The sequence below is a fragment of the Xyrauchen texanus genome, chromosome 10 (assembly GCF_025860055.1).
Source record: "Xyrauchen texanus isolate HMW12.3.18 chromosome 10, RBS_HiC_50CHRs, whole genome shotgun sequence".
In the NCBI taxonomy this organism is placed as follows: domain Eukaryota; kingdom Metazoa; phylum Chordata; class Actinopteri; order Cypriniformes; family Catostomidae; genus Xyrauchen; species Xyrauchen texanus.
The window spans coordinates 16,948,872-16,975,298 of NC_068285.1; the positions used below are offsets into that span (position 1 = coordinate 16,948,872).

The 26,427-nt window shown below is 37.7% G+C and overlaps 1 protein-coding gene across 2 annotated transcripts; it reads left to right on the forward strand.

Annotated features, from left to right (window-relative positions):
• The first annotated feature begins 713 nt into the window (after positions 1 to 713).
• Positions 714 to 25,587, forward strand: LOC127650283 (protein argonaute-3-like). Of its 2 annotated transcripts, none has more exons than XM_052135598.1 (19): positions 714 to 1,221; positions 7,204 to 7,375; positions 7,571 to 7,691; positions 10,460 to 10,668; positions 10,970 to 11,106; positions 12,711 to 12,845; positions 14,886 to 14,973; positions 15,223 to 15,370; positions 15,763 to 15,882; positions 16,124 to 16,267; positions 17,950 to 18,083; positions 18,171 to 18,355; positions 19,516 to 19,675; positions 20,656 to 20,746; positions 20,849 to 21,043; positions 21,156 to 21,290; positions 21,685 to 21,786; positions 22,654 to 22,853; positions 23,552 to 25,587. In XM_052135598.1, the coding sequence occupies exons 1-19, from the start codon at positions 1,203 to 1,205 to the stop codon at positions 23,658 to 23,660; spliced, it is 2,604 nt and encodes an 867-aa protein (XP_051991558.1). In that variant the 5' UTR covers positions 714 to 1,202; the 3' UTR covers positions 23,661 to 25,587. The 2 variants fall into 2 exon arrangements, with proteins under 2 accessions (XP_051991558.1, XP_051991559.1); XM_052135599.1 differs by having other exon boundaries at positions 16,124 to 16,246.
• Positions 25,588 to 26,427: the final 840 nt, after the last annotated feature.

Consider the following 26,427-nt stretch of genomic DNA (forward strand, 5'->3'; position numbering starts at 1 on the left):
TTTTTCAAAATAACCACTATAGAAAAGCCCCCACTTAAGAAAAACAATGTGTTTTATACGGGGCTTTTTTTTATTATTATTTTTTTTTTACTCCAAATACTATCCTTTCACGAAGTTATTGAAAAAAGAAAAGAAAAAAATCGATCGATTGAATCATCTTGAACAAAACTGCAAATATCAAATACGTATTTTGTCTCAAAATAAGTGTGATGATTTCAGGGATTTTCATTAGCTGCATACATTTGCAATGTTTTAACACTGATTAAATATTAGATCAAGTTGCCTCAAAACTCATCTTTAGACATTACACGCAGAAATCTCATGGATCAGGGAAATTTAGCAGTGCACAGTGACAATAAACATGTGTTTAAATAAAGTACTGTGGTAGTTTTTGTTGTTATTTAGCGTTTTGGAAGAACATTTAATTAAATGTGTTTTTTTTTTCCAGAGCCCAGTAGTACCCTATTTGTAATTAAAGACATAAAGCTACTTATGCATGTGACAGACTGATGATGTAAATAAATAAGAAATAGTAAATACGTTCCCCACAATGAAGGCTTAATTTCACGAGTTAATTTATCATGTATGTTCTTAAACCACTCGTGAATTAACAATCAAAGGCAGATCAAACACATGACATTATAGTCGGAAGTGACGGTGCTTCCTGCAGTTGGTATTTCCGGTAGGGTCCCTGACTGTACCGAGATGGTAAACCCGAGGCAAACCGGCAACAGGACAGAGTCAAAGAAGCGTCAGCGGCCGCCGGGAAACTAGGACTAAAGCCACTGAAACAAAAAGGCTCTGTTTCGATTCACTAAGTGAAACCAAGTTATTAACCTCGTATCTGAGTGTTTGCCGTTGTGTAGTAAGATACCGTCACTTTAGAAGAGACGGTGCGAATGGTCCGAAGCTCATGACAAACTCTTCCGCGGTGGCTGTGAAAACACATTTTCCTCCGAGTCTTTGGCGAAGGTTTTGGCTTGTCAGTTAATAACAATTACAGATTTCCAAGATACGTTAGGAGACAGTCCGTGTGTCAGTGTATTTTGGCAGACTGAATCGTAACTGACTGGGTGGACCTCAGAGCCGAGCGGCCCGCATTAGGAGCCGGGGTAAGCGAGGATATTCAGCGGCTTGGAATAAACCTTCAGCCCGTATTTTATCCCCTGGAGCCGGCTAGAATCCGGACAGAGACCTCATGAATGGAAATCGGAACTACAGGTACGTCGCTTTTTTTTTTTAGTTTCAGAGTAACCGATTTAGGGGCCGTTCAGACCGGGCGCGTTCACAGCGCAACGGATGGAACAGAACGCAGGTGTCTCGAGACGCATTTTTAACCACTGAAGTTCTTTTCAACTTGGCACGACGTCTAAAAAACGCGGCGCTTCTGCGCGAGACGTGGCACAAAGGTCAAATACGACAGTCAAGCGCATATTTATATAGAAACAAACTATTGAAAAGCAGCGCAGACGGACACAAAAACGTGTTTGGTGTGAACGACCCCTCATACTTCTTTAAGAACTCCATGTAACTTTGCAGCGTTCACCTAGCAAACGTCCTTGGTGAATTGCTTGTATCTGCTTTTCGAGGCTAGACACTAAGTTTTTACTTTACTTGAGTCATTTTAATTTCTTTTAAACGTTTGGGCGTATAGCATACAAATGTGTACGAGGTTTTCGTTAGAGGTTGGTTTTGGGCTTTCAGACGCCAAATGTGGAAGATCCTGACTCACTCGCTCAGCTGACGTCACGGCATTGTGGCACGGCTGTTACGCACAGGTGCTGCGTGCGTCAGGTGCGTCAGTCCTGCCGGTGGGAGGGGTAGCGAATATCTGATCATCTGTTGCCATGACGACCGTCACTAAATCATCCTCTCAACCTGCTTGATCTCATTTAAAGTGGAAACGATTTTGTGTTTAATAAGAATTTTCATTTTCAGTAGTCAAGGTATTTATTTTTATGGAGTATGTATAAAAATACAATGTATTTGATATAAAATAATTAATGCATAAAACAGCCGAAATGACAGCCTCAGTCACCATTCACATTGTATGGAAAAAGATGCGAGGAAAGAGAATGGTGAGTGAGACTTGGCATATTGCCTGATATAAGGGTTTTCAAACTTTTGTGCCAAGGACCCACAGATATGATGATCCTCTTGCAAAAGGATCCCTTCCTAAAATGTAAAGACGGCTAAAAACAATATTTTCGAGTATAATGAAATGTATACAGAACCATGTGAGAAAAAAAATAGTATGCATGATATTATAGTATAAAGACAATGCAAAATCTGAAGATACATTTTCCATTTAGTTCAAATTTATTGGTGTAGTGCTTTTTCACTATAAAAATTGTCCCAAAGCAGAGAATATTGGTTTACATGTAGCAATGAATTTCAAATAATAATATTCTTGCTCAAAAGCATATGCATATTTGTTACTGTTAGCAAATCCCAGTTTGAAAACTCTTGGCCTAAAATCTCCTTTTGTGTTCGACGGAAGAAAGAAAGTCATACGAATATTAATATTTGTTTCTTTGAATTTGATATTTAAAAAATATTTGATATTCAAAGAAATATTTAAATTTTAAATATGATTGTCTGTTGATTTTGAAACTCGCACTAGGCTGAATGACCTCTTCAGTGCCAATCGGTCATGGTTATCAGCCGATGCTGATAATCTCAATATGGCCAAATATGGTCCGATCATTGGGTCTGGGCAATATACACTCACTGAGCACTTTATTAGGAACACTACTGTATACTAATACTGCGTAGGGCCTCCCTTTGCTCTCAAAACAGCCTCAGTTCTTCGTGGCATGGATTCCACAAGAAATGTTTCCAGCATCTTCGAGGATCTGGTCCATGTTGACATGATTGCATCACGCAATTTCTGCTGATTTGTTAGCTGCACATTTATGCTTTGAATCTCCCGTTCTACCACATCCTAAAGGTGTTCTATTGGATTCAGATCCGGTGACTGGGAAGACCACTTATGAACAGTGAACTCATTGTCATGTCCATGAAACCTGTTTGAGATGAATTTGCTTTGTGTAATGGGGTATTATCATGCTGGAAGTAGCCATTAGAAGATGGGTAAATTGTGGCTATAAAGGGATGCACATGGTCAACAACAATACTCAAAAAGGCTGTGGCATTCAAACCATTATAATGGATATTAACGGGTCCAAAGTGTGTTCGCTCTCCTTTTCTGCATATCACGGTGCCGTTTTGTGGTCCGTTCTGCATAAGGCGGTGGCGCATTTTAGGTTATCGCAGCCCATTCGGCCCATTCCGCAGTCGACCCACCAGCCCGCTCTGTTCTCCTGATGGCCAGTCCACCCCTGATCGGCCCCAAGGTGCGTCAGCCCACCGGGAAAATGCCTGGTATGCCAGATTACCAGTCCAGCCCTGGGCACCAGCAATCATGCCAGGGTTCAAATCACAGAGATCCCCATTCTGCTGGGTGATGTGAACATTAACTGAACCTCCTGACACGCATCTGCATGATACTATGCATTGCACTGCTTCCACACGATTGGCTGATTAGATATTTGCATGAATAAGTAGGTGTACAGGTGTTCCTAATAAAGTGCTCATTGAGTGTATGGGCGCTAATCAGTTCCTCAGTTCAGTAGTCAGGGCACTGATCAGTGAGTCAGCCATTTTGTTAGGGCTGTTTCATTCGCAAAATCATTCCAATGCACCGAATTGTTCGCTCCCTAATAATTCCACAATGCACCGTAAAATCAAGGGGGCATCATTGCTCGCCATGTTCCCGGAAACGTTATCATGTCTTCTGAAGTCAATCAAGTTGTTAGAACATTATTTTCTCTTTAAAAGAGATGTTGTTAGTATTGTATTTGATCCATAATTACAATGAAAGGGGAAACAGTCTTTTAAATATTAGATCTGTTAAATAAAAAAAGGTTTTAAATACAATCCTTTTATATTTTAATTTCTTCATGTCATTTATCGGTTATAATAACACTGTACGTTTGAATATCTTCAAAGGTAATGTCATTTATACGGTGATGTTGTTGATTAATAACAGTTGCGCTTGAATGCGCCAGCTCGTTATTGTGTCGCAGGTGATTGAGTCACAAGTGTCCCAATGGTCAGTGGATGAACACTCTTGCCAGTGCCCGAATTCTTGTTCACGATATACTGATTCACAACAAAGGGAGCTAGTGAGCTGGTTGAGATGTACCCTTCGTTTTCTTTGTATGGAAATTTACCATAAAAAAAATAGTGACCATGTTTCAGGCTAATTTTGATGCCTTTGTTTTGTTTAATGATTGTTTATATTATTAAATGATGCAAGCTTGACATACTAACCTACTGGAACTATAAAAGTCTGCCATTCTCTTGAAAATAAATTGTTAATAACTGTAGTATCTACAAAAGGCCTCATGATGATTTAAAGTTCCTCCGGGAGCAGTAATTAATCATCATCAGGGTACACATGTGAAACTAAAATAATGCATTAAACATTTACTAAAATGCATAAAATATATCACAGAATACTCCAATACATGATATAAAAATAAGAAACTTCATGCCGGAACTTCTGGGAATGTCTGATCATTTTCACTGTAATTTTAACAATAGATTACTGTAAAAATGACATTTTCTTGTTAAACATTATATACATTTTTAACATTAATTACATGGTAGAGCATACTTTTTACATCTAAGAAACCACCTTTTATGTTAAGGTGACCCATTAACCAATTTTTCTTTTCTTTTTCTTAGTGTAGCATTTTTACATTCTTTTTACCATTAAAATTATGGATATTGTTTGTGGCTTTTCAAACAGTTCCTTGCAACTTTAAATTATTTTGCTTACCTAGCTATAAGTAATTAAATGGTGAGAAGGGAGAAGCTGTGTCTGATTCTCTGAATGAGTGAAACCTTTGAAAATGTACCAATCACCTCTTACCAGTTAAGTGACTGTTACACGCAACAGCTCAACACTAGTCATTTAAACTGATCTGAGTGTATGCTAAAACAATACTGTCAAACCTGCAGTGTTCCTAGTCTATAATGTCAAGAAACTCCTAGCTATATTTAGAACACCCTCTCAGGAATTTCAGCTACAGCTTGAAAAATGTACTCACATGAGCGTGAACAGTGTGTGAACAGAACAATCGAGCATTTGATCGTGTTTGTGCAGGTCTGTGCACAAGTGTAAGAGAAAACGGCATGTTCAATTGTACCTGTGCCTATATATGGAAACATCTGTTTTCCTTTTAATTGGTTGTTAGTGTAGTCTTGGTTGCCATGGGAATAGGGAAGCCACATGGTACCACAGGCATAGCAACGGCACATTGGGAAGAGTAGTTTGAGGAGAATTCCCCTTACACACCTCTCAAACTGTTTCTTTCTGTAAACCCCCTTAAAAGCGTCCTTACAATAGCAGTAACAATTTCACCCTTACTTTTACATGATGTTGTCATCCGCCACTCAATGTGAGAAAAGTGAGGCCTGATTTCAGAGCTGATATTCAGAGTGAAAGAACAATGGAAAGAGTGAAGTCTTGATTTAAGGCACCCACTTAAGTAGACCTAAACATCAAAATGTAACTGTCCAAAGAATTTTAAATGGTCATGTTTGAGCTGTTCTGACATTGTTTACAAAAGTCCATAAATTGTCTTGAATGAACCCAATCATCTTAAATCGTAGTATAGACTAAAAACCATATCTGAAATGATTGTAAGGTTAGATTTAAGGATGGATGGATTATTGATGTATTGTTGTAGACTATAACACTGCATACAAAGTATTACAGTAAATACATGGCATTAGGAAGGTATACATTAAATCATATATAAAATAAGTTATAAAATTGGAAAAGAAAATATTATAGACAAAATTAAACATATGTCCATGTGGAGTCATCATTATACGATTATGCACAAACCGTTTGTTCAAAAACCGTTCCATCTCTTTAGACCCACTGCTGTGTGCTATTTTTTAAATTTTTTTTTTAGGCTTGAATTTCACTGCAAAATGTAAAGTTAGAAAAATGCAACGGGTATAAAAATGTTTCCCCATGTTTATTAAGGGAACATTCCTGATTCTATTTAATTTAAACTCAATCAACAGCATAATATCGATTGCCACCAAAAAAATATTTCAACTCGTCCCTCATTAACTTAAAAATCATATTTACAGAGGCACTTAAATGCCTGTAAATGGGGCTAGTCCAAACATTAAAATATAGGGTACACTGTTTAGTATAACCATGCACATAGCATAAACATTATATGTGTTAACATGATTTTAGTGTGATAAAATAGCTTATAGGGTTTACAGTGTTGGGTCGTCATGGCAAAATTAGATGAAGATTTACTGTAAGGTTAGTAAGCGGATTTATTTATTTATTTATTTATTTGTTTGTTTTGAAGCAATGTGTAATTTTAAGTTTATGGACTGGCCGTATTGACTTCTGTTGAAAGTGCCTTACTGTAACTGATTTTTGCTTATTTTGTTTTACATAAACAAGGGACGTGAAAAATATTCTTTGTGGTAATCAACATTATGCCACAAATGCTGTCTATTGAGCTTAACTTTTGTTGAATCTGGAATGTTCTCTTAATGCTTTAAAATATATATACAGTATATTTTAAATTACTACGCATATAGGGAATATGAATGGAGGAATAAATGTCGATATTTGCTCCACCTATGAAGCCGATCTGACAGCAGTCTTTGAAAATCAAAGCCAGCTGAATATTTGTTTTGTTTACGTTTGGTTTTCACATGTGTGTATTATGGTGTCTAAAAGCCGTGGGATTTGTGTTATGTTTGTGGTTTGGTGATGCTGAGTGTTTGCGTTCTGTGTTGTTTCCAGTGAGTGGGCATTTAGAGGAAATTTCCTGATAAGACACCCACTTTTAAATGCCAAGAAACAAACTGGTGGTTGCTGCGCTGTTAATTTAGATATTAATCATGTTGCCATGAAATTGCAACATTAACAAATGAGAATTACTGGCTGTATGTTCGTAGGAGCATGGTTTTGACCCTCATTTCGTGATTTCTTATTATAATGGCAGATCTTTTCTTTCTTTTTTATGTCACACTTGCATCATTTCTTGTCAGGGCTAGTTCTGGGTATTTTCATGATAATAACGGACCTTCTAACTAATAGCGGGAATTTTAAAAGCTCATATTTATGGAAATTCCCTTTGCTTTTCACGACAGGAGCCGTTGGGGCTGCGCCCCTGTTCTCCGTACCTCGGAGGCCAGGCTATGGCACCATGGGGAAGCCCATCAAGCTGCTGGCCAACTGCTTCCAGGTGGACATCCCCAAGATGGACGTCTACCTGTACGAAGTGGACATCGATCCAGAAAAGTGCCCACGGCGTGTTAACAGGTTCCCAACACACTACAGCACCAGTCTTTTTATGTGAACTATTTAAATTGTCTCATTTAGTAGTTCTATTTATCAAACTATGTTTATACTATTTAAGTATATTAATTGTTCTTTTAAACATTTAAGTTGTGAAGTTAGTTTAATCACAAAACAGAGCTGTATTGCTTGTGGTTCATTTTCTATGATGGCTTCTAGGGAGGTGGTGGATTCCATGGTGCAGCATTTTAAAGTGACAATCTTTGGGGACAGAAGACCGGTCTATGATGGCAAGAGAAGCCTGTACACCGCACATCCGCTACCAGTGGCCACAGCGGGGGTAAGACATTTGAATGCGTATGAGGGTGGGAACTACCTTACAGTACAAATCTGAGCTTGATGGATGTCACAATTAAATTTACATTTTCCACCAGGGGTTTAAAGAGACACACACCCCGCAACCCAGACTCTGAGCCGACCCAGAGACCTCCAATATAACATTTTGTTTTGCTAATACTGTAGAATATTTTCATTAAGAACATTAACATTGCTACATAATAAAGTACATGCCCTCTTCATAATTCTGTATTTACTTGTTTATTCAAATAGTTAAGTGTTATTGTTTAAAATAAAATTGCTTATTGCATGTTATTGCTTAATCTTCATTAAGAACGTTCACTCACATTTATACTAGGGCTGTGAATCGATTAAAATTTAACTAAGTGCGATTAATTAATTGCACAGTTTTTTGTGATTTAATCACGATTAAATTGATATTTGATACATTACAACAAACATTAAAAATATCATAAATATTTTTACTTTATACTTAGTCTCAAAGAACATTCATTGTAATTATAAAATACTGTATGTACATGTACGTACATGTTTTTTGGTGGGTAGTTAGACACTATTTTTACAGGTTTTATACTTTGATACATGCCATAAAATCAGTGAATATGTTCTAATTAAAATTTGGGCAAAATCTTCTGGCTTTATACAGTGGATTCTCTTTAATAATAGGTTCAAATGGGCAGATTCAGTTCATATTAAACTTTATTGGCAAAATAAAATTAAGTGTATATTGCCAATGCATTATTAGACAATATACATACTAGGGCTGCAACGGTACATGTATCCACGCCACACCGAATGGATACAGGGCCTTCAGTACGGTGCATGCAGTTCCACAAATGATTACATATCTTAGCGTGAGTGAAACAAATATTAAAACAACATAACGAGCAACACCAACCACATAGAACTAAAATAAAAAATTGTGGAGCAACACGGGACCACATGGAACCAAAACTTCACGGTAAACTAGAAACTGCAGATCAGATATATGCATGTGAAATTTATGCGGACAGTTCTGTCATCGACGTACGCGTTTACTTTTATTATTATTTGTTTTTATACAATGTGCATATAAGAGGCTCTTAAGTTTTGTATTGTAATTTCATTAAATATGCATTGTTCAGTTAAATGAGCCTTCACGATAAGAATTTTTGCCCATCAGCCACTGCTTTCAAAATAAATAATTTAAAGAAAGATTCTTTGTTTTCCCTGCTGTACCAAAACCACACTGAACTGTGACACCAAAACTGAGGTACATACCGAATCGTGAATTTGTGTACCATTACAACCCTAATGCATACAGGTATAAAACATGGAATGCTGAAGTTTAATTTTAATTTTAATATTTTCTCTGGCTGCCGTTCAGTCTCTACAAGTATACTTGGCTGCAGCTTGCTGAATGGCCTGGTCCTTCAGTCTCTATCGTGCACGCTGGGTCTCACTCGGGCGGTTTCACTTTTGAAACCTCTCTTTACAGGTGATGTGAAGAGAGAGACGGCAGCTTGCCTGTATCTCTCCCACACCTGGCTCAACAATTGAAGTCTCCATTCTCCATACAGGAAATGCGCGTTTATTATGCCCAGGACATGCACCACGTGTAATGAGCAAGCGTGTGCTGCTCCACACAATCAGTTTCTTTGTTAGGATGTTCAGTCAAGTCGAGCGTGTACTTTCTGAAAATTTACTTTAGCCACAGATAGTGGGAAAAAATATTCATGAAATTTCGCCCATTGAACAAATGTGCCTGGGTTTGTTCCTGGCAGGCAGCAGATGCCCTAAACCCACCTTCACTCTAATCCGAGCCTGTAAGGCTGAGTTGCCTGTCAGGGCACAAACCCACCTTCGCTGGACAAGACAGGACCGGCAAAAAGTTCTCTTCACTGAGGAGTTGCGGTTTTGTGTCACCAGGGGCGATGTTCTGACTCTTTGTTTATTGTCGAAGGAATGAGCATTTTGGAGGCGGAATGTCCATTATGCTCTGGGGTGGTGTGTCACTGCATCATCGGACTGAGCTTGTTGTCATTGCTGGCAATCTCAATGCTGTGCATTACAGGGAAGACATCCTCCTCCCTAATGTGGTACCCTTCCTGCAGGCTCATCCTGACATAACCCTCCAGCATGACAATGCCAGATTCCGCATGTTCTGTGCATGATTTTCTGCAAGACAGGAATGTCAGTGTTCTGCCATGGCCAGCAAAGAGCCTGGATCTCAATCCCATTGAGCAAGTCTGGGACCTGTTGTATCAGAGGGTGAGGGCTAGGGCCATTCCCCCCAGAAATGTCTGGGAACTTGCAAGTGCCTTGGTGGAAGAGTGGGGTAACATCTCACACCAAGAACTGGCAAATCTGGTGCAGTCCATGAGGAGAAGATGCCCTGCAGTACGTAATGCAGCTGGTGGCCACACCTGATACTCACTGTTACTTTTGATTTTGACCCCCCCTCCTCCCCACCTTTGTTCAGGGACACATTATTCCATTTCTGTTAGTCACATTTCTGTGAAACACAAATATTTACATGATAAGTTTGCTGAAAATAAAAGCAGTTGAAAGTGAGAGGATGTTTATATCTTCTCTATCTATCCCCTGGAGTACTTTTACATACCCCCAGTTGAAAACATTAATGCATTTACACCCTTGTTTTGTAAGAATCATGTATAGGAACATCTAATGAAAAATCTAGAAAAATGAATTCCTTGATCAGGTTGGCACACCAGAAATCTATAATTAGGTAAATTTGATTTATATCTATAGGTGGACCTAGATGTGACCTTGCCAGGTGAAGGTGGAAAGGACAGGCTGTTTAAAGTCAACATTAAGTTTGTTTCGCTGGTCAGCTGGCACCTACTGCATGAGGTTCTCACTGGGCGGAGCACGACTGATCCGCTGGAGCTGGATAAGCCAATCAGCACCAATCCTGTACATGCTGTGGATGTGGTGCTGCGCCATCTGCCCTCTATGAGGTAATAGCCCCCCTAGAGTGCTGTTACCTGATCATGAATGCCATTTAATATCATTGAGAAGGAAGAGTTTAGAGTCTGTTATGTCTTGCAGTGTATGACTCAGAGCAGTAATTTGAGACAACTGTTATGTTTACTGCATTTCATTGTCTTTGTACTTGTACTCTGCACAATGACAATAAAGTTGAATCTAATCTAATCTAATGTTTTTTCGATTAGCTCTTAGATAAGGTTAGTTTAAGAGTACACATGGGTTGTACACATGCAGGTTACAGCTTTTTTTATTTGTCTTCTCTGTCTTCAGGTACACCCCGGTTGGGCGGTCTTTTTTCTCCTCCCCTGAGGGCTATGATCACCCATTGGGTGGGGGGAGGGAGGTGTGGTTTGGGTTCCACCAATCCGTGCGACCAGCTATGTGGAAGATGATGTTGAACATTGATGGTAAGTCAAAGTGAAGGTTCTACAAAAAACTGTACAACATGGTCCAATTATCCAGTAATTTGAACTAGGTGTTTTTCAAATGTTAGTAGTTTAGTAGTTATACTATTATCTAGTAGGGGCATAATTATGCTTCAGTAATCTTGAAGAACAAACTTTTTATTTTAAGGTGTAGTTAGGGCACCTAGAGATTTTGCTATATTGTGTATATTGCGGTATGTAAATATCCATGTGCGCAGTGTGTGCATAACTGTCAGTTTGCATGGTTTCCCATAAGTTGAGAGAATTGAAGAGAAATTACATGTTTTTTAAGGCATTGACAATTTCAGTTATATTCAGATAATTTTATGACATTCATCTCTCGTTTGGCACTTCATATGCGCTAAATATGCTTCTTATCTAACACGCGCATCTGTGTGTCACATTAGCAGGGCTCAACAATAAGGACTGCCGATGGCCCAGAGCCAGGTCTCTCCGTGCATATATGTCTTATCATCATCTCTCTCCGTACAGCATAGAATGTTTAACGTGCATGCACTCTCGTAAAGGGACAGAGCGCTAGTTTTATTCCCACTTTAAAAAAACAAACACATTTTCACTCATTAATTCGCCTTTAGAGATGAATAAACTTTGTTAAACCCCAGTCATACATGTGCCTGGAAATCACGAGCTGCTCAATATCCAAAATTTAAGTATACATTTAATTAGGTTAGTTTCAAAACGTAATCATTAATTTGACATGATAATGGCGTTTGATATGAAAAGAGGACAGAATCACTATGGCTATTAAGATATTATTATCAGAGCTGTTCAGCTGCAGGGTGAAGATGAATATTCAAAACAGTCTACTTCATATCATCCTCATGAAACACCAGTTACATTTCTCATTTCAGGACTGTACAGGTATATTTGTGCTTTGTGCATCAGGCTGTGTTGGTCTTTAGGTTGTCTGATTTCATGTTATATACACATTCTTAATTCACAGATTAGGCCTAATATCTCCCTAATGTATTTTACATGTCACAACCGATTTGGAAGTCTCAGGGATTCATATGTTTATGACATTCAGCCAATATTCACATCTTTAACTTGGTGATTAAATCTTTGATCCTGTGTGTGAATACACTACACCCGGCCAAAAGTTGCATGACTAAACGGGTTAATGAAAACCCATCATCTGCACAACAGAACTCTTTGCTTTAAAACACATGTATTTATGGATTGATATCTGTAAAGTGCTTATTTGGGATTACATATGGCATAAATCATATCTTGCAAATGATAAGTGTGATTCAGTTGGGGGGGACGTTGTCTTAAAAACATAATATATGTCAAAATGAATTCTCTTCGGACACATTTATAAAGCTATGATGGTAATGAAACAGCTATTTATCCTTTTTGTGTTGGGGCCAGTGAACTTTTTGGCAGGGCCAGTAAAAATCTGAAGCACTGGTCAGACTGGGCCAGTAGAAAAATACATGATAAAAGTTTTTTAACATGGAAAAAATTACACACCCCCTTTTAATGTTTTATTTATTTAATTAGCCATTTTATGTTTTGTTATGTGTAGCACTAACTGAGAACTTTCTTTTACCCCCCGCTTATAGTGTCTGCCACTGCATTCTACAAAGCTCAACCTGTGATTCAGTTCATGTGTGAGGTTCTGGATATCCACAACATTGATGAGCAGCCTCGTCCTCTTACTGATTCCCATAGAGTCAAATTCACCAAAGAGATCAGAGGTTTGTGGATTTGATGACTTGATCTTAAGTTTTGACTGGTTTGCATTTTTTGTTTTGAATGATAAATCTTCACACTCACAGATGCTGAGCTACTTTGTTTATAAGCCATCTTAAACTTTAGAGATAAAGGTTAGGATGATTTGCCCTTTAGCTTTTGAGGAACAAAAACTGGAGAGCATTTTAACTGTGTAATGTAGGGATGCACTGATGTATTGTCCACCGATATTTATCGGCCAAATTAAAACAATCGGCACATTGGCTGTAAGCATGAAAACAGCGATATGAAAAAAACAATGGCTTATTTATAATTAATTATCAAAACACATCTGCACAATCCAGAAATACTGATTTGGCACTCCTAAGAACATTTCATATATACATTTTATTCTTTCTCATTCTTACATTTAAGGGACAGTTCACCCAAAAATGAAAATTCTCTCTTCATTAACTTGCCCTCTTGCCACCCAAGATATGTAGGACTTACTTCTGCAGAACACAAAGAAAGATTTTTAGAAGAATATCTCAGCTCTGTAGGTCCATAAAATGCAAGTGAATGGTGGCCAGGTTGTTGAAGCTTCAAAAAAGGAGATAAAGTCAGCTTAAATGTGAATGTCTTAAGGAATCTAGTTGGCTTTGGGTGAGAACAGACCAAAATATAACTCCTTTTTCACTGTACATCTTGTAATTGCAGACTCTATACTTGATCATGATTTCAAGCTCGATTACACTTCCTAATGCTTGATGCAAGTGCAGACTCTGAGCACTAAATGGCTTAAGGAAGTGTAATCGAGCTTGAAATCATAATCGCCAAGGAGACTGCTGTCAAGATGTACATTGAAAAAGGAGTTATATTTTGGCCAACTTTCACCCAAAACCAACTGGATCACTTCAGAAGACATTGATTTAACCACTTGAGATTGATGGATTATGTTTTTGCTGACTTGATCTGCTTTTTGTAGCTTCAAAGTTCACTTACAGAGCTGAGATATTCTTCTAATAATCTTTGTTTGTATTTTACAGAAAGTCATGCAACTCTTAGATGGCATGAGGTTGAGTACATAATGAGAGAAATTTCATTTTGGAAATGAGGACAAATCGGCATTACCTACGTGACCGTTGTGAAAGTGGCACTTATACATGATGAGCAAAACCATCCAAAACACTTTGACTCACTTTGACTTCTGAGACATTGGTATGGTATCCATTTTAAGGCTGCACGATTGGTTGAGTTAAGATTAAAATCACAATATAGTCATGCACTAGTACTAAATCCTAAAAGGCTGCGTTTTAAAATGTAGTATGCTATTTAGTGCTTCGGTCAGCTCTACGTGAGCAAGCGGCACCCTCTACTGATCTGTATTGCAATATTCATTATCCATTACACCACAATAGAATTTAAAAAGTAGTTTTGTTCCTTTTGGTTATAACATTTTTATTTTTCCATGATGTGGTTGACATTTCCCAACAAGAGTTGCCCAACATCTGCATAATATGAATTTGTAATGTTCTATCATGTACAGTACATACTGTACATCATGTAAATTGTTAGTTCTGTAAAATAAAATTAGAAGTACAAAATAACCTTTTTTCTCACAAGTCATCATGCTATGACATTTATTTATTTATTTATTTATATTTTTGTCTTTGAAAGATAAATGGAAGATAAAAAGAATACATTGTGGCTGACTCTCTTAAAAAGTTCAGCCTGTTATATCTTCAACAGATCCAACCCATATTCAAGGGACATTATTTGTTGTTAGAGTAATAAAAAATATTTTTTCCCTCTTTGTAAATTTTTAAAACATAATTCCTAAGCAAAACCGGGATCTGATGGCAAAATAAGGTCAGTGCAAAACATCGGTATTGGCATATAGTTTTTGTTCAAATCGGTATTAGCAAAAAATAATCATATTTGTGCATCCCAAATTAAATATTGTGTAAAATACTCTTGGACTTGTACATGTTTTAATCTGAGCCGTGAAACTAACCACTCAAGTTTGGGGCCTGTATAGTGGTGTAAATTTGAACTGTTCTCATCAGGTCTAAAGGTGGAGGTCACCCACTGTGGCACCATGAGGAGGAAGTACAGGGTGTGTAATGTAACTCGCCGGCCAGCCAGCCACCAGACGTAAGTGAATATGCAGTTCTGACGTCAGATCTTTCTCATAACTGCATGCTATTAACTAAAGTTTCATTGATCTGGTATTATGGTAAACAATGGAGGCAACTCCAAGTCTGTGTCACAAAATTAAATATTTAACTATCCTGGTTGCTATTTTAAAGGGTAAAACTGAAACAATATCATAAGCTACACAATCAATAAATATGTTTTGTTTAAAGATAATCCATACTATTATTATTATTTTTATCTTAACAGGTTTCCTCTCCAGCTGGAAAATGGACAGACTGTGGAGAGAACAGTGGCTCAATACTTTAGGGAAAAGTACAGCTTACAGCTCAAATATCCCCATCTGCCCTGCCTGCAAGTGGGACAGGAGCAAAAACATACTTACCTGCCTCTGGAGGTGAGTCAATATAACAATAACCATATAATTGTGTAATGACAACAATATATGTTATGTCCTACTGCCATTAGAACAAAAAGTTGCAGAGTCTGTCATCATGACATACTACATTTGCAGCTTGGCAGCTTCCATCATGTAGCCGATTTCAAGATAATTCATTTACATTGATGATTTTGGCAGATGCTTTTATCCAAAAAACCTACAGCATATTGAAAGTATTTTGTCAGAACGTGTGATCCCTTGGAATTAAACCCACAAACTTGGCTTTGTTGGCGATATACTCTTACTAGTTGAGCTACGGGAACTGTATTTCTCATAACCGCTTTCATATTTCCCAACTTGATCTTTGTCGAAGTTTAGAATATCTATTTGTGTGTCTCTTCATCACCCAGGTGTGCAACATTGTGGCAGGCCAGCGCTGCATTAAAAAATTAACAGACAACCAAACATCCACCATGATCAAAGCCACGGCCCGCTCGGCACCAGACAGACAGGAGGAGATCAGTAGGCTGGTAAGTTCAAGGTGTTGCGAATGCAAATTCTTTAACCTAGCATTAAGATGTACTGTATATAACTTTCACAAATTATAAAATTACTGTTATCATTTCATGAGAAAGAAAATGCATAGAGCTAACATGTGTGATGGGAGTAATAGAGTTTGTGAGATCCTAAGCAACAAAATTAGCTATTTTTCTTATCAGCTCTAATGTAATCATGTGTTAATTCTCTTTCACTATTTAACCCTCCCTTTAGGTGCGCAGTGCCAACTATAATGCGGACCCCTTCGTGCAAGAGTTCCAGTTTCGTGTGCGGGACGAGATGGCGGAGGTGACTGGTCGTGTCCTGCCCGCCCCCATGCTGCAATACGGCGGCAGGGTGAGCTCTGAACACTTTATGGTATTCGTCTCCTTTCACTCATGCGTGTTTAGAAATTGAGCTTGGTTTGTCTAGATAAATTAATGTTGTGACTTTTTCCATATTTGGTAACACTTCAGACTTTTAAGTTGTATGTATTAACATGAACTTGGTTCATGTTTATTTCTATATATTCCAATGCATTTTTTACATTATAAAGTTCTATGCATCAACATTGGCTGTGTATTATGAGCTGACATGAACAAACACTGAACCATAATATATTTCTAAATTAACTTAAACCAGGATTTATAAATGCTGTGAAAAATTATTTGTTCATTGTTAGTTCATGATAAGTATTACTAATGTATAAAAAATTTATTGTAAAGTCTTATCTCTAGTTTAAGGTATTTTTGCGTGTGGGAAACATTTTTCATTTAGATTAGTCGTTGGCGTGTGTGTTGCTTTCATTGGGATGAGATTTGGTGGTAATTGCTTGCTCTTTTCTCTTGCAAATATCTTTTTTGCATTTTGAAAATTTTACTTTTTATTTTGCTGTGTGTTTTGTTTTTGTAAATGTTGTGAATATGTGTGGCTATTAATAGGCCGTGTGTGTGTGTACACACAGATCAGTCACAACATTAAAACCACCTGCCTAATTGTGTAGGTGCCCCAAAACAGCGCCAACCCGCATCTCAGAATAGCATTTTGATATTCTCTGCTGACCTCTCTCATCAACAAGGCATTTCCATCTGCAGAACTGCCAATCACTGGATGTTTTTTGTTTTTGGCACCATTCAGAGTTAAGTCTAGAGACTGTTGTGGGTGAAAATCCCAGGAGATCAGCAGTTACAGAAATACTCAAACCAGCCTGTCTGGCACCAAAAATCATGTCACGGTTTAAATCACTCATCACATTTTTTTTCCCATTCTGATGGTTGATGTGAACTTTAACTGAAGCTCCTGACCTGTATCTGCATGATTTTAAGCACTGCACTGCTGCCACATGATTGGCTGATTAAATAATCACACGGATGATTGTTGGTGCCAGACGGGCTGGTTTGAGTATTTCTGTAACTGCTGATCTCCTGAGATATTTACACACAAAGTCTCTAGAATTTACTCATCATGGTGCCAAAAACAAAAAACATCCCGTGAGCTGCAGTTCTGCAGATGGAAACGCCTTGTTGATGAGAGACGTCAACAGAGAATGGCCAGACTGGTTTGAACTGACAAAGTCTACGGTAACTCTGATAACCACTCTGTGCAATTGTGTTGAAGAATATCATCTCAGAATGCTATACTGAGAAGCAGGTTGATGCTGTTTTGTTGGCACAAGGGGGACCTACACAATATTAGGCAGGTGGTTTTAATGTGTGTGTGTGTGTGTGTGTGTGTGTGTGTGTGTGTGTGTGTGTGTGTGTGTGTACACACATTTATAAATGTATATATTATTTAAGATATTGTTCTTTACAATATTTCCATGTCTAGCTAAAAGTTTAACTTCATACATAGTTTCATTTAGACCTTCAGAATTGTTTGTTTTTTACAAGCAGTTGCATTGCGATTATTTATTTATTTATATATATATATTAATTATACATATACACACACACATCTTCATCAAGATATATAATGACAGTTCTGGCAAATTTAGAGATTCTTGGTTTGTGCATGGTTAAAACACATCACAGAGACCTTCACATACAGTACGTATGTTACAGAATCGAACAGTAGCAACTCCAAGTCATGGAGTGTGGGACATGCGAGGCAAACAGTTTCACACCGGAGTCGAGATCAAGATGTGGGCCATCGCTTGTTTCGCCACTCAGAGACAATGCAGAGAGGAAGTTCTAAAGTAAGGCTTTCTCCAGCTTGTGTTGCTCAACAAATCGGCCTTTAATATTAGAATAAACAGAAAAGGTAAAGATTCTCTTTTTTACAGGGGCTTTACAGACCAACTCCGCAAGATCTCTAAAGATGCAGGAATGCCCATACAGGGCCAGCCATGTTTCTGCAAATATGCTCAGGGAGCAGACAACGTGGAGCCCATGTTCCGTCACCTGAAGAACACCTACCCGGGGCTCCAACTCATTATTGTCATACTACCCGGAAAAACTCCTGTCTATGGTAACTCAATGCTAATAGAAACACACATTGACACTAGCTGACATTTTGAAAACCATTTTTTCAGAATCAACCTTGTCTAGCCTTTCTGTTTGGAGGACTTTTGCCAGTTAAAAGGAATAGTTCATCCAAAAATGAAAATGCTCTCATAATTTACTCACCCTCATGCCATCTCAGATGTGTATGACTCTTTCATCTGCAAAACACAAATAATGATTTTTAGAATATTTCAGCTCTGTAGGTCCATATAATGCAAGTGAATGGGTGCCAACATTTTGACACTCCACAAAGCACATAAAGGCATCATAAAAGTAATCCATATGATTCCAGTGTTTTAATCCATATTTTCTGAAGTGATATGATAGGTGTGGGTGAGAAATAGATCAGTATCTTCCTGCCCAATAGGGGGCGATATGCATGTAGAAGGTGAATCACCAAAAAACATGAAGTAGAATGAGAAAGTTATCTGTTTCTCACCCACACCTATCATATCACTTCTGAAGATTGATTTAACCACTGGAGTCTTATGGATTACTTTTAAGCTGCTTTATGTGATTTTGTTTTTGGAGCTTCAAAATTTCGGCACTCATTCACTTGCATTGAATGGACCAAAAGAGCTGAGAAATTCTTCTACAAATCTTAATTTGTGTTCAGCAGAAGAAAGGAAGTCAGACACATCTGGGGTGGCATAAGGGTAAATGATGAGAACATTTTAATTTTCTGAGTGAACTATTCCTTTAAGGACCCTATGAAATCAAAATTGTAGTTTTGTGGCTTTTAGTCTGTCTGTTAGCTCCTCTACATACAAAATACATGTTTAGAAGATAAACACATTTACAGTCATTCTCTATCGGGACACAGACCATAAATACGCATGACTCATACTGTTCAATTAAATGCTCTCTAAAATTAGAACCCTCCCCCCATACCACCTTCAACCGACCAGCAAGTAGAAATTATGGTTAATTTTTGTGACAAAGTAAAATATTTGGGCTATTTAAAAGAAATAAAGCATGAACCCTTCAATATGTCCAAACAATATTAAAAATTTTAATATGAAATGCGTCAGCACAGGAAAGAAGCCATTTCCTTAAGCCATTTCATGGGGTCTTTAATACTACTCAATCTTCAATCTGTGGCACTGAATTCTGTGCTTTCTCCAGCTGAAGTGAAGCGTGTTGGAGACACACTGTTGGGAATGGCTACTCAGTGTGTGCAGGTGAAGAACGTGGTGAAGACGTCACCTCAGACCCTCTCCAACCTCTGCCTCAAGATCAACGTCAAACTTGGCGGTATTAACAACATTTTGGTGCCTCATCAGCGGTAAGAACAGTTTACATTGCAATACACTTGACGAAACAATGACAGTACAGCTGTCAACAACTATCAAAAATTAGCTCTTTCTAAAAGCCAAAGAACGTAAGGAAACCATGTTAACACGACAGTTGAAATTATTGGGTTTTCCATGTTCTCAACACATGGAATGCAAAATCCAGGTAACGGGCACTTAACTCTTTCCCCGCCAGCGTTTTTAAAAAAAATTGCCAGCCACCGCCAGGGTTTTTGACGATTTTCGCTAAATTTAATGGCCCGCAGAATATTTTCTTCCATGAATATATGAAGATGCTATATATCACAATAAAGATCTGAGCCTCTGCTTTTAGGCAAAAAAACCTATTTTATTTTATCTTCATTTGTTCTTTTTTTATTGCGACTTGAACAGAGGTCGGTTTTGTCAAAAAACAACATTTCAGACTAAAAGCTGATTAAAAAGGCATGTTTATGTCTGATATTTTGAGCTTCTCAATACTCCACTTCATGTTTGAGACGATCGCAGTCTGTTTCTTTGATCAAAGAGTTGCGTACTCTTTCAAAACATGCGCAGGGGTCTTCCTTACCGTATAACACCTAAAACACGGAAACCCGGAAAATTCCGTGTTTGGCGGGGAAAGAGTTAAGAGTCTTGGTGAAAAAAATGATATTTTCAAATGTATACTATAAGCTTTGGCCTCATTGACAAAAGTAGCAAAATAAATAAATATAAAAGCTAAAATAAGAAATAAAATGTATCATGTATTTTAAATTAAAATGTGTATATATAAAATAATATAAAAGCTAAAATAAGATATAAATGTATCATGTATTTTAAATTAAAATACATAATTTATTATATATATATATATATATATATATATATACACAATACAGAATGAATACATTGAAATTAGAGACAGTACTAACACTGTGTTGATCTGTTTTATGTTTATTTAATTCAATGTTCGTGTTCATTTCTTTTAATCCAGCCCATCAGTTTTCCATCAGCCCATCATCTTTCTGGGAGCTGATGTCACTCATCCCCCTGCAGGAGATGGCAAGAAACCCTCCATTGCAGCTGTGAGACCTACTTACTGGCAAACAGAGGCCACACATACACACAATTTACAATTTTATAGTATTATATACATGTGTGAATAACCAAATTGTTGCTCTGGATAGGTTGTGGGAAGTATGGACGCTCACCCCAGCAGGTACTGCGCTACAGTCCGTGTGCAGAGACCCAGACAGGAAGTCATACAGGATCTGGCGTCCATGGTGCGAGAGCTGCTCATTCAGTTCTACAAATCCACCCACTACAAACCTACCCGTATCATTTTCTACAGGGATGGTGTGTCTGAGGGGCAGTTCAGACAGGTTAGGCTCTCTAGCACCCCCTCTGTTCCCTTATCCCGAACTGCATGTGGTCGAATCACAAGGAATCAAACAGTGACCTTAAAACCTAATTCTACTATTTCTTTCAATCTAGGTGCTGTACTACGAGATGCTGGCTATTCGTGAAGCCTGTATCAGTCTTGAGAAGGAATACCAGCCAGGCATCACCTACATTGTCGTACAGAAACGCCACCACACACGGCTCTTCTGTGCAGACCGCACTGAGAGGGTGAGTGAGGGAGTTCTCCTGAATTCTTTACATATCTTTTTGCTTAAATTCTCTACATACTGTATATAACTGAGGTTGCATGGTATACCGGTGCTATAAAAAAGAAACTCTGATTTGTCTTATCCAAATCAATAACAGAACCTGACACTGTTTCCTTTCCTCAATAAGGAACCAAATGCATTTATGTATTGGCTATGAAAATGATATGATTCGTAAGATATTTGCAAGATATATGAAGTTAAGTCACCCAAATTGGTTTCATTGTTGTTTAAAGTATTGATTTTAGTTTATAGAGGTACCAAAGACTGGTGTAATGCTGAAGCCAAAATGGCATCAGTCCAACCCTATAGATAGCACTTGTTTATTTTCTTCTTTTTTTCCTCTTTATTTTAAGGTTGGCCGAAGTGGTAACATTCCAGCAGGTACCACAGTGGACACTGACATCACCCACCCTTATGAATTTGACTTTTATCTTTGCAGTCATGCTGGAATACAGGTATGAGCACTCATGGACACAAAGAAAACTATAATGGTGTATTGTTCAGCCTTGTTTGCTGCATTATTGCACATGTCTGTTATACCAATACAGATTGATTATTTATATTAAAAATACAAATAAATGTATATACATATTTATATTAGTCAATACTTCAATTAAGTGCCTGTTTTTTGGGAAATATCCCTTAAATTAAACTCTGATTGGGTACATTTTAAAATGTAACATTCTTTATTCAGCTATTTGAATAGTTTAACTAATGTAGAACTGACAAACTAAGTCTTGGGTCATTTTTTCCTACTTTCTTTCAAATTAATGTTCTTTAAGAAGCTTTTTTTCAAACTTTATTTTGTTTCAAGCCTTCTTTATCATTACTCAAATAAATAACTCTTTGGCTTAATTTGATTCAGTTGTGGACAGTGGATCCACATGTTTGAAATGTGTTTTCTTAACTTAAAATTAATATGTAATCTCAACTCAAATATATCCTGCAGAGGGAACATTAATAGAATTGAGCAAACACAACAAAATTAGAGTTGCCAAAGCAACTCAAATTAATTTGCATTTATTTATTAATTTAGATACTAGTTAGTGATGATGCACATTAGTATGCTAAAAATATGCTGGTGGGAAGCACTCAGAGAACAGCTTGGTAGCTATGCAAGGGTTAGCACAGCAATTACCTAAAAAAACGTATGTGCCTGTCTTCATCCTGAGCTCATGCTCCACTCTTTATTTCAACTTCATTGCTCATTTCTTGTCTGTTGAAAAAATACAGATTAATTGGAAGAAGTGAGCCTAGATCTAAACGAGCAAACACTTTAAATAACGTCTTTGTTTTGTCTTCACCACTTATCGTTAACTCAGGGGACAAGCCGACCTTCACACTACCATGTGCTGTGGGATGACAACTGTTTTACAGCCGATGATTTCCAGCTATTGACCTACCAGCTGTGCCACACATACGTCCGGTGTACCCGCTCCGTCTCCATCCCTGCACCAGCCTACTATGCCCACCTAGTGGCCTTTAGAGCCCGTTACCATTTAGTGGACAAAGAACACGACAGGTGAGGGATATACTGGCCTGTTTTCCACTGTCTTGGTCTCTTTAAGTTGAAAAGTTGTGACGATCCTTATCTGATCATGTTACTAATCATTTAATGGCTCAATGAAATGGCTTGACGAATTTTATTTTTTCTGTATTCTGTAACAGGAAGTTGGTGTGGGACATATTGCCTTTTAGTTTAAGTTACACAACCTCAAATTGCTAATTGCTTTTCCTGCTATTAGCTTGTTGTAGTGTAGAGGAAGGACAATTCTCATTTTAAAGATAAATGTATTGGACAAACATTTGTATATGCCCCTGTGTGCAAGATGAGTGTTTCTAAATCAAATTTGTTTTGACTGCTTATGTCAGTGATTTGTCATTTTTTTTTTTGTAAGTCTGCCATTGGTAGGGTAATTTTCTCAAAGTGTAAACTCTGTGGCGCTATCAAAACATAGTTCTTTAATTTTTTACCTTTCTGACCAGTCCAAAATAACAACATTGTCGCAGCCAATTGCATGTGTTTTTCCAACCAATGGAAAATGGGACAGTATTTGGGAAACCTGTTCAGAAACAGTACAATTTAATGATGATGTGTGTGTGTGTGTGTGTGTGTGTCTGTGTGTGTGTGTGTGTGTGTGTACTTAAATCTCCTTGATATATGTCAGGTATAATTTTACTGTGTGAATATGAGGCTAATTTCTTTCTCCTTTTTCACAGTGCGGAGGGCAGCCACGTGTCAGGCCAGAGTAATGGGCGAGACCCCCAGTCCTTGGCTAAAGCTGTGCAGATCCACCACGACACTATGAGGACCATGTATTTTGCTTAGCCCTGCCTCCCACATAGCTGTCAATCACCCGTCATCATGCACTTAACTGAGGAGGGCTTCTCCCAACCACAGGCTGCTAAAGAGAACCAAATGTAACCGAGGAAATAGCACTGTTATGCAATAGAAAAACAGCCAATCTTTCCATTGCTGCTTATGCTTACTGATTCATATGTCTGCAAAATTTTGTTAATTTTGCCTGCTTAGGTCACAAAACCAAGCACAAATGTTTGATTGATCGACTTGATCAGTGAATGAGGTAGTGTTATTTGTTTAGGACAGGGTCGATCAGTAGATTTCTCCAATCACACACGAACCAAGACATCAAGATCTCCATGTTTTCAATTGAAAATTACACTTTAAATGTGTGTTGTTTATTATTTTAAGGTCTGGTGAAGATTGATGTTGGAGGACTGCCACTAGAGGGCAGTGTGACGTTCTGCAATTATTAGTTGACATCTTGGTACTTCAACTGTCGCTCTAGGTGCTTTAAAACATTTATTTTTGTGCTTATCTGAGACTAGTCTTGCTGTTTTTGCTAGTAATGGTTACAACATGCTTTTCTAGAGAAACATTAGCAAAAACTATAACCTCTTCTTGGAATGTCTTTCCGTTCCAACTAGTCGGAATCCACATCTGTATTTTTACATCTTAGTCTTATCTCGCTTTTTAAACAAAGGATTCTTATTGAGGCTTTTACTTTTATTCCAATCCCACACTTTTTCAAATGATTATGCTCTGGATACCTCTGTGATACATTAACTTCCTGGTCCATGCACTGCTTGGAAAATGCTTCGCCTACCATTTAACTTGGTTTCCAAGCTGTTCCTTTTGGATTTCTCCTCGGCTCACTCATTAAGCAGGGGTGTTGATTAGCTAAGGGCTGCGGTATCACTGAAAGGGAAACTTTGAACTTGAGTGACACTCAAGGTTTGGTAAAAAGTTTCCATGTAGTCAACTAAATGTTTATGTATGTGCGTTGAATGTCCGGTTCCTCATTCTTCTGGTATGCACTTACAGCGCAAGCTTTCGAGTCCGTCGAAGCATGACCACATCGTACTTGATGGATATGTGCGCACATAAAATTCCACCCAAGGGTATTCGAATGCTAAGTTATCCTTGAATCTTAACTTTACAACTGTGGGACATTTCATATTTGGCTTACATTTATGTTCTTTTGAGGTTATTTATGATTTTGCTTTTAACATTGTCAATCGTGCATCTGTAAATGATCTATTTAATTTATCAGTTGTCTATTCTCAATTTCCCGTTTTAGCCCTGTGAACTGACAAACACTGTCCCATAAGCCTTTTAGTGCAATAAGCCAATTATTGAAGGCTTTTTTAGACTTTCATTGTACAATGCAAACCTTATAAGTGAATGATTTATTTTAAAACTTTTTGTGTGGCATTTTGTAAGAGAACTTGAACGCCATGGGTGTGAAAGGTTTTATTGAAATGGATTAGCAAATCAATTGATTTGTTTAAGGCAGTTGAAGGACTGGGATAGTGGGTAACATAGTTTGGTTGAGTTTACAGAAGAGTTGGTTACTCTCATCGATATGTCTTATGTGAAAGATGCGACTTGCTATCAAGAGGTCTAGGACAAGCTATTCGTATAGCCGTCAATTAAGACGAAGTGCCTGTTTTTTTTGAACACTCTTCAAACGTTCTTTCTTTCCAACTATCTTTCAGACCTTTTAATGAAGCTTGTTTCGAATGAACTTTTTTCTGTCTTTATTTCTTTCAGTCTTTTTATCTTTTCTTTCAAACCTTCTTTATCACCATTTCTTTTCCTGTATTTAACATACTTTCTTTTGAACTAACTTTTTCTGTTTGAACTAACCTTCTTTCAATTTTTTTTCAAAGCGTTTTAAAACATTTCTTTGCTCTTTCAATCTTTCTTTTTAGCTTCTCTTTCAAACTTTCTTTCAAAAACCTGCTCTTTCATAGCCCCTGTTTATTCAATTGCATTCCACAACAGACCAAACCAACGTGCCTCAGAAAACGGGGGTTGCAGGGAGTGAAAGGCATTTGAATTGTAGTAGGGTGGGTGGAGGGTTATATTTGATAGCTCTATGACCTCTGGCACCCTTTCACATCACCCTTACTGTGAATGGCACTGTGGTCTTTCTGCCCTATTGCCACAAATGGGTGTTGACCACTGTAGCTGCTACTGTGCATAACACTTTTACATCTGCTTTTATATTTGGAGAGATACCAAGAGAGATTCTGTGAGAAATGACTGACAAATATATTGATGCACTTAACTGATTTATACAAAGCTGTACGTTCTCAGATTGGGTGAAATGCCCAAGGTGCTAAGCAGTGTGGTGCTGTAATTTTTTGGGGGGATCCGAACCACACTCTACAGCGCATTTTCTGCGAAACCTTGTCAGATTCTAATCGGTCTGGAGATTTTTTTTAATAAGCAAAGTGGTTCCCTGGATGAACGCTTCTAAAACATGTAATTTGAGCTTTAGGGCCTTGTTTAGGATTTTTTCCTTTATGGTTGTTCAGTTAGCTCGCTAATTTTTTAAAATTCACATATATTTTCTCAAAATTGTTTTTGTGGAAAAGTAACCGTTTTATTTCAGTCAATTTAAAAACATTGCTTAAAGGGATAGTTCAACCAAAATTGAAATTCTGTCATCATTTACTCACCAAAGTTTTCAAAACCTATTTGACTTTCTTCCATGGAGCACAAATGGAGATGTTAGACTGAATGTTAAGCACTCGCACTTCCTATTTACTTTCATTATGGGGGAAAA

Excerpts from the sequence above, each read along its gene's own strand:
- LOC127650283 (XM_052135598.1), top strand. Across the intron at positions 18,084-18,170 it reads TGCAGAGAGGAAGTTCTAAA|GGGCTTTACAGACCAACTCC; the intron begins GTAAGGCTTTCT and ends TCTTTTTTACAG. Across the intron at positions 21,787-22,653 it reads GCAGTCATGCTGGAATACAG|GGGACAAGCCGACCTTCACA; the intron begins GTATGAGCACTC and ends TCGTTAACTCAG.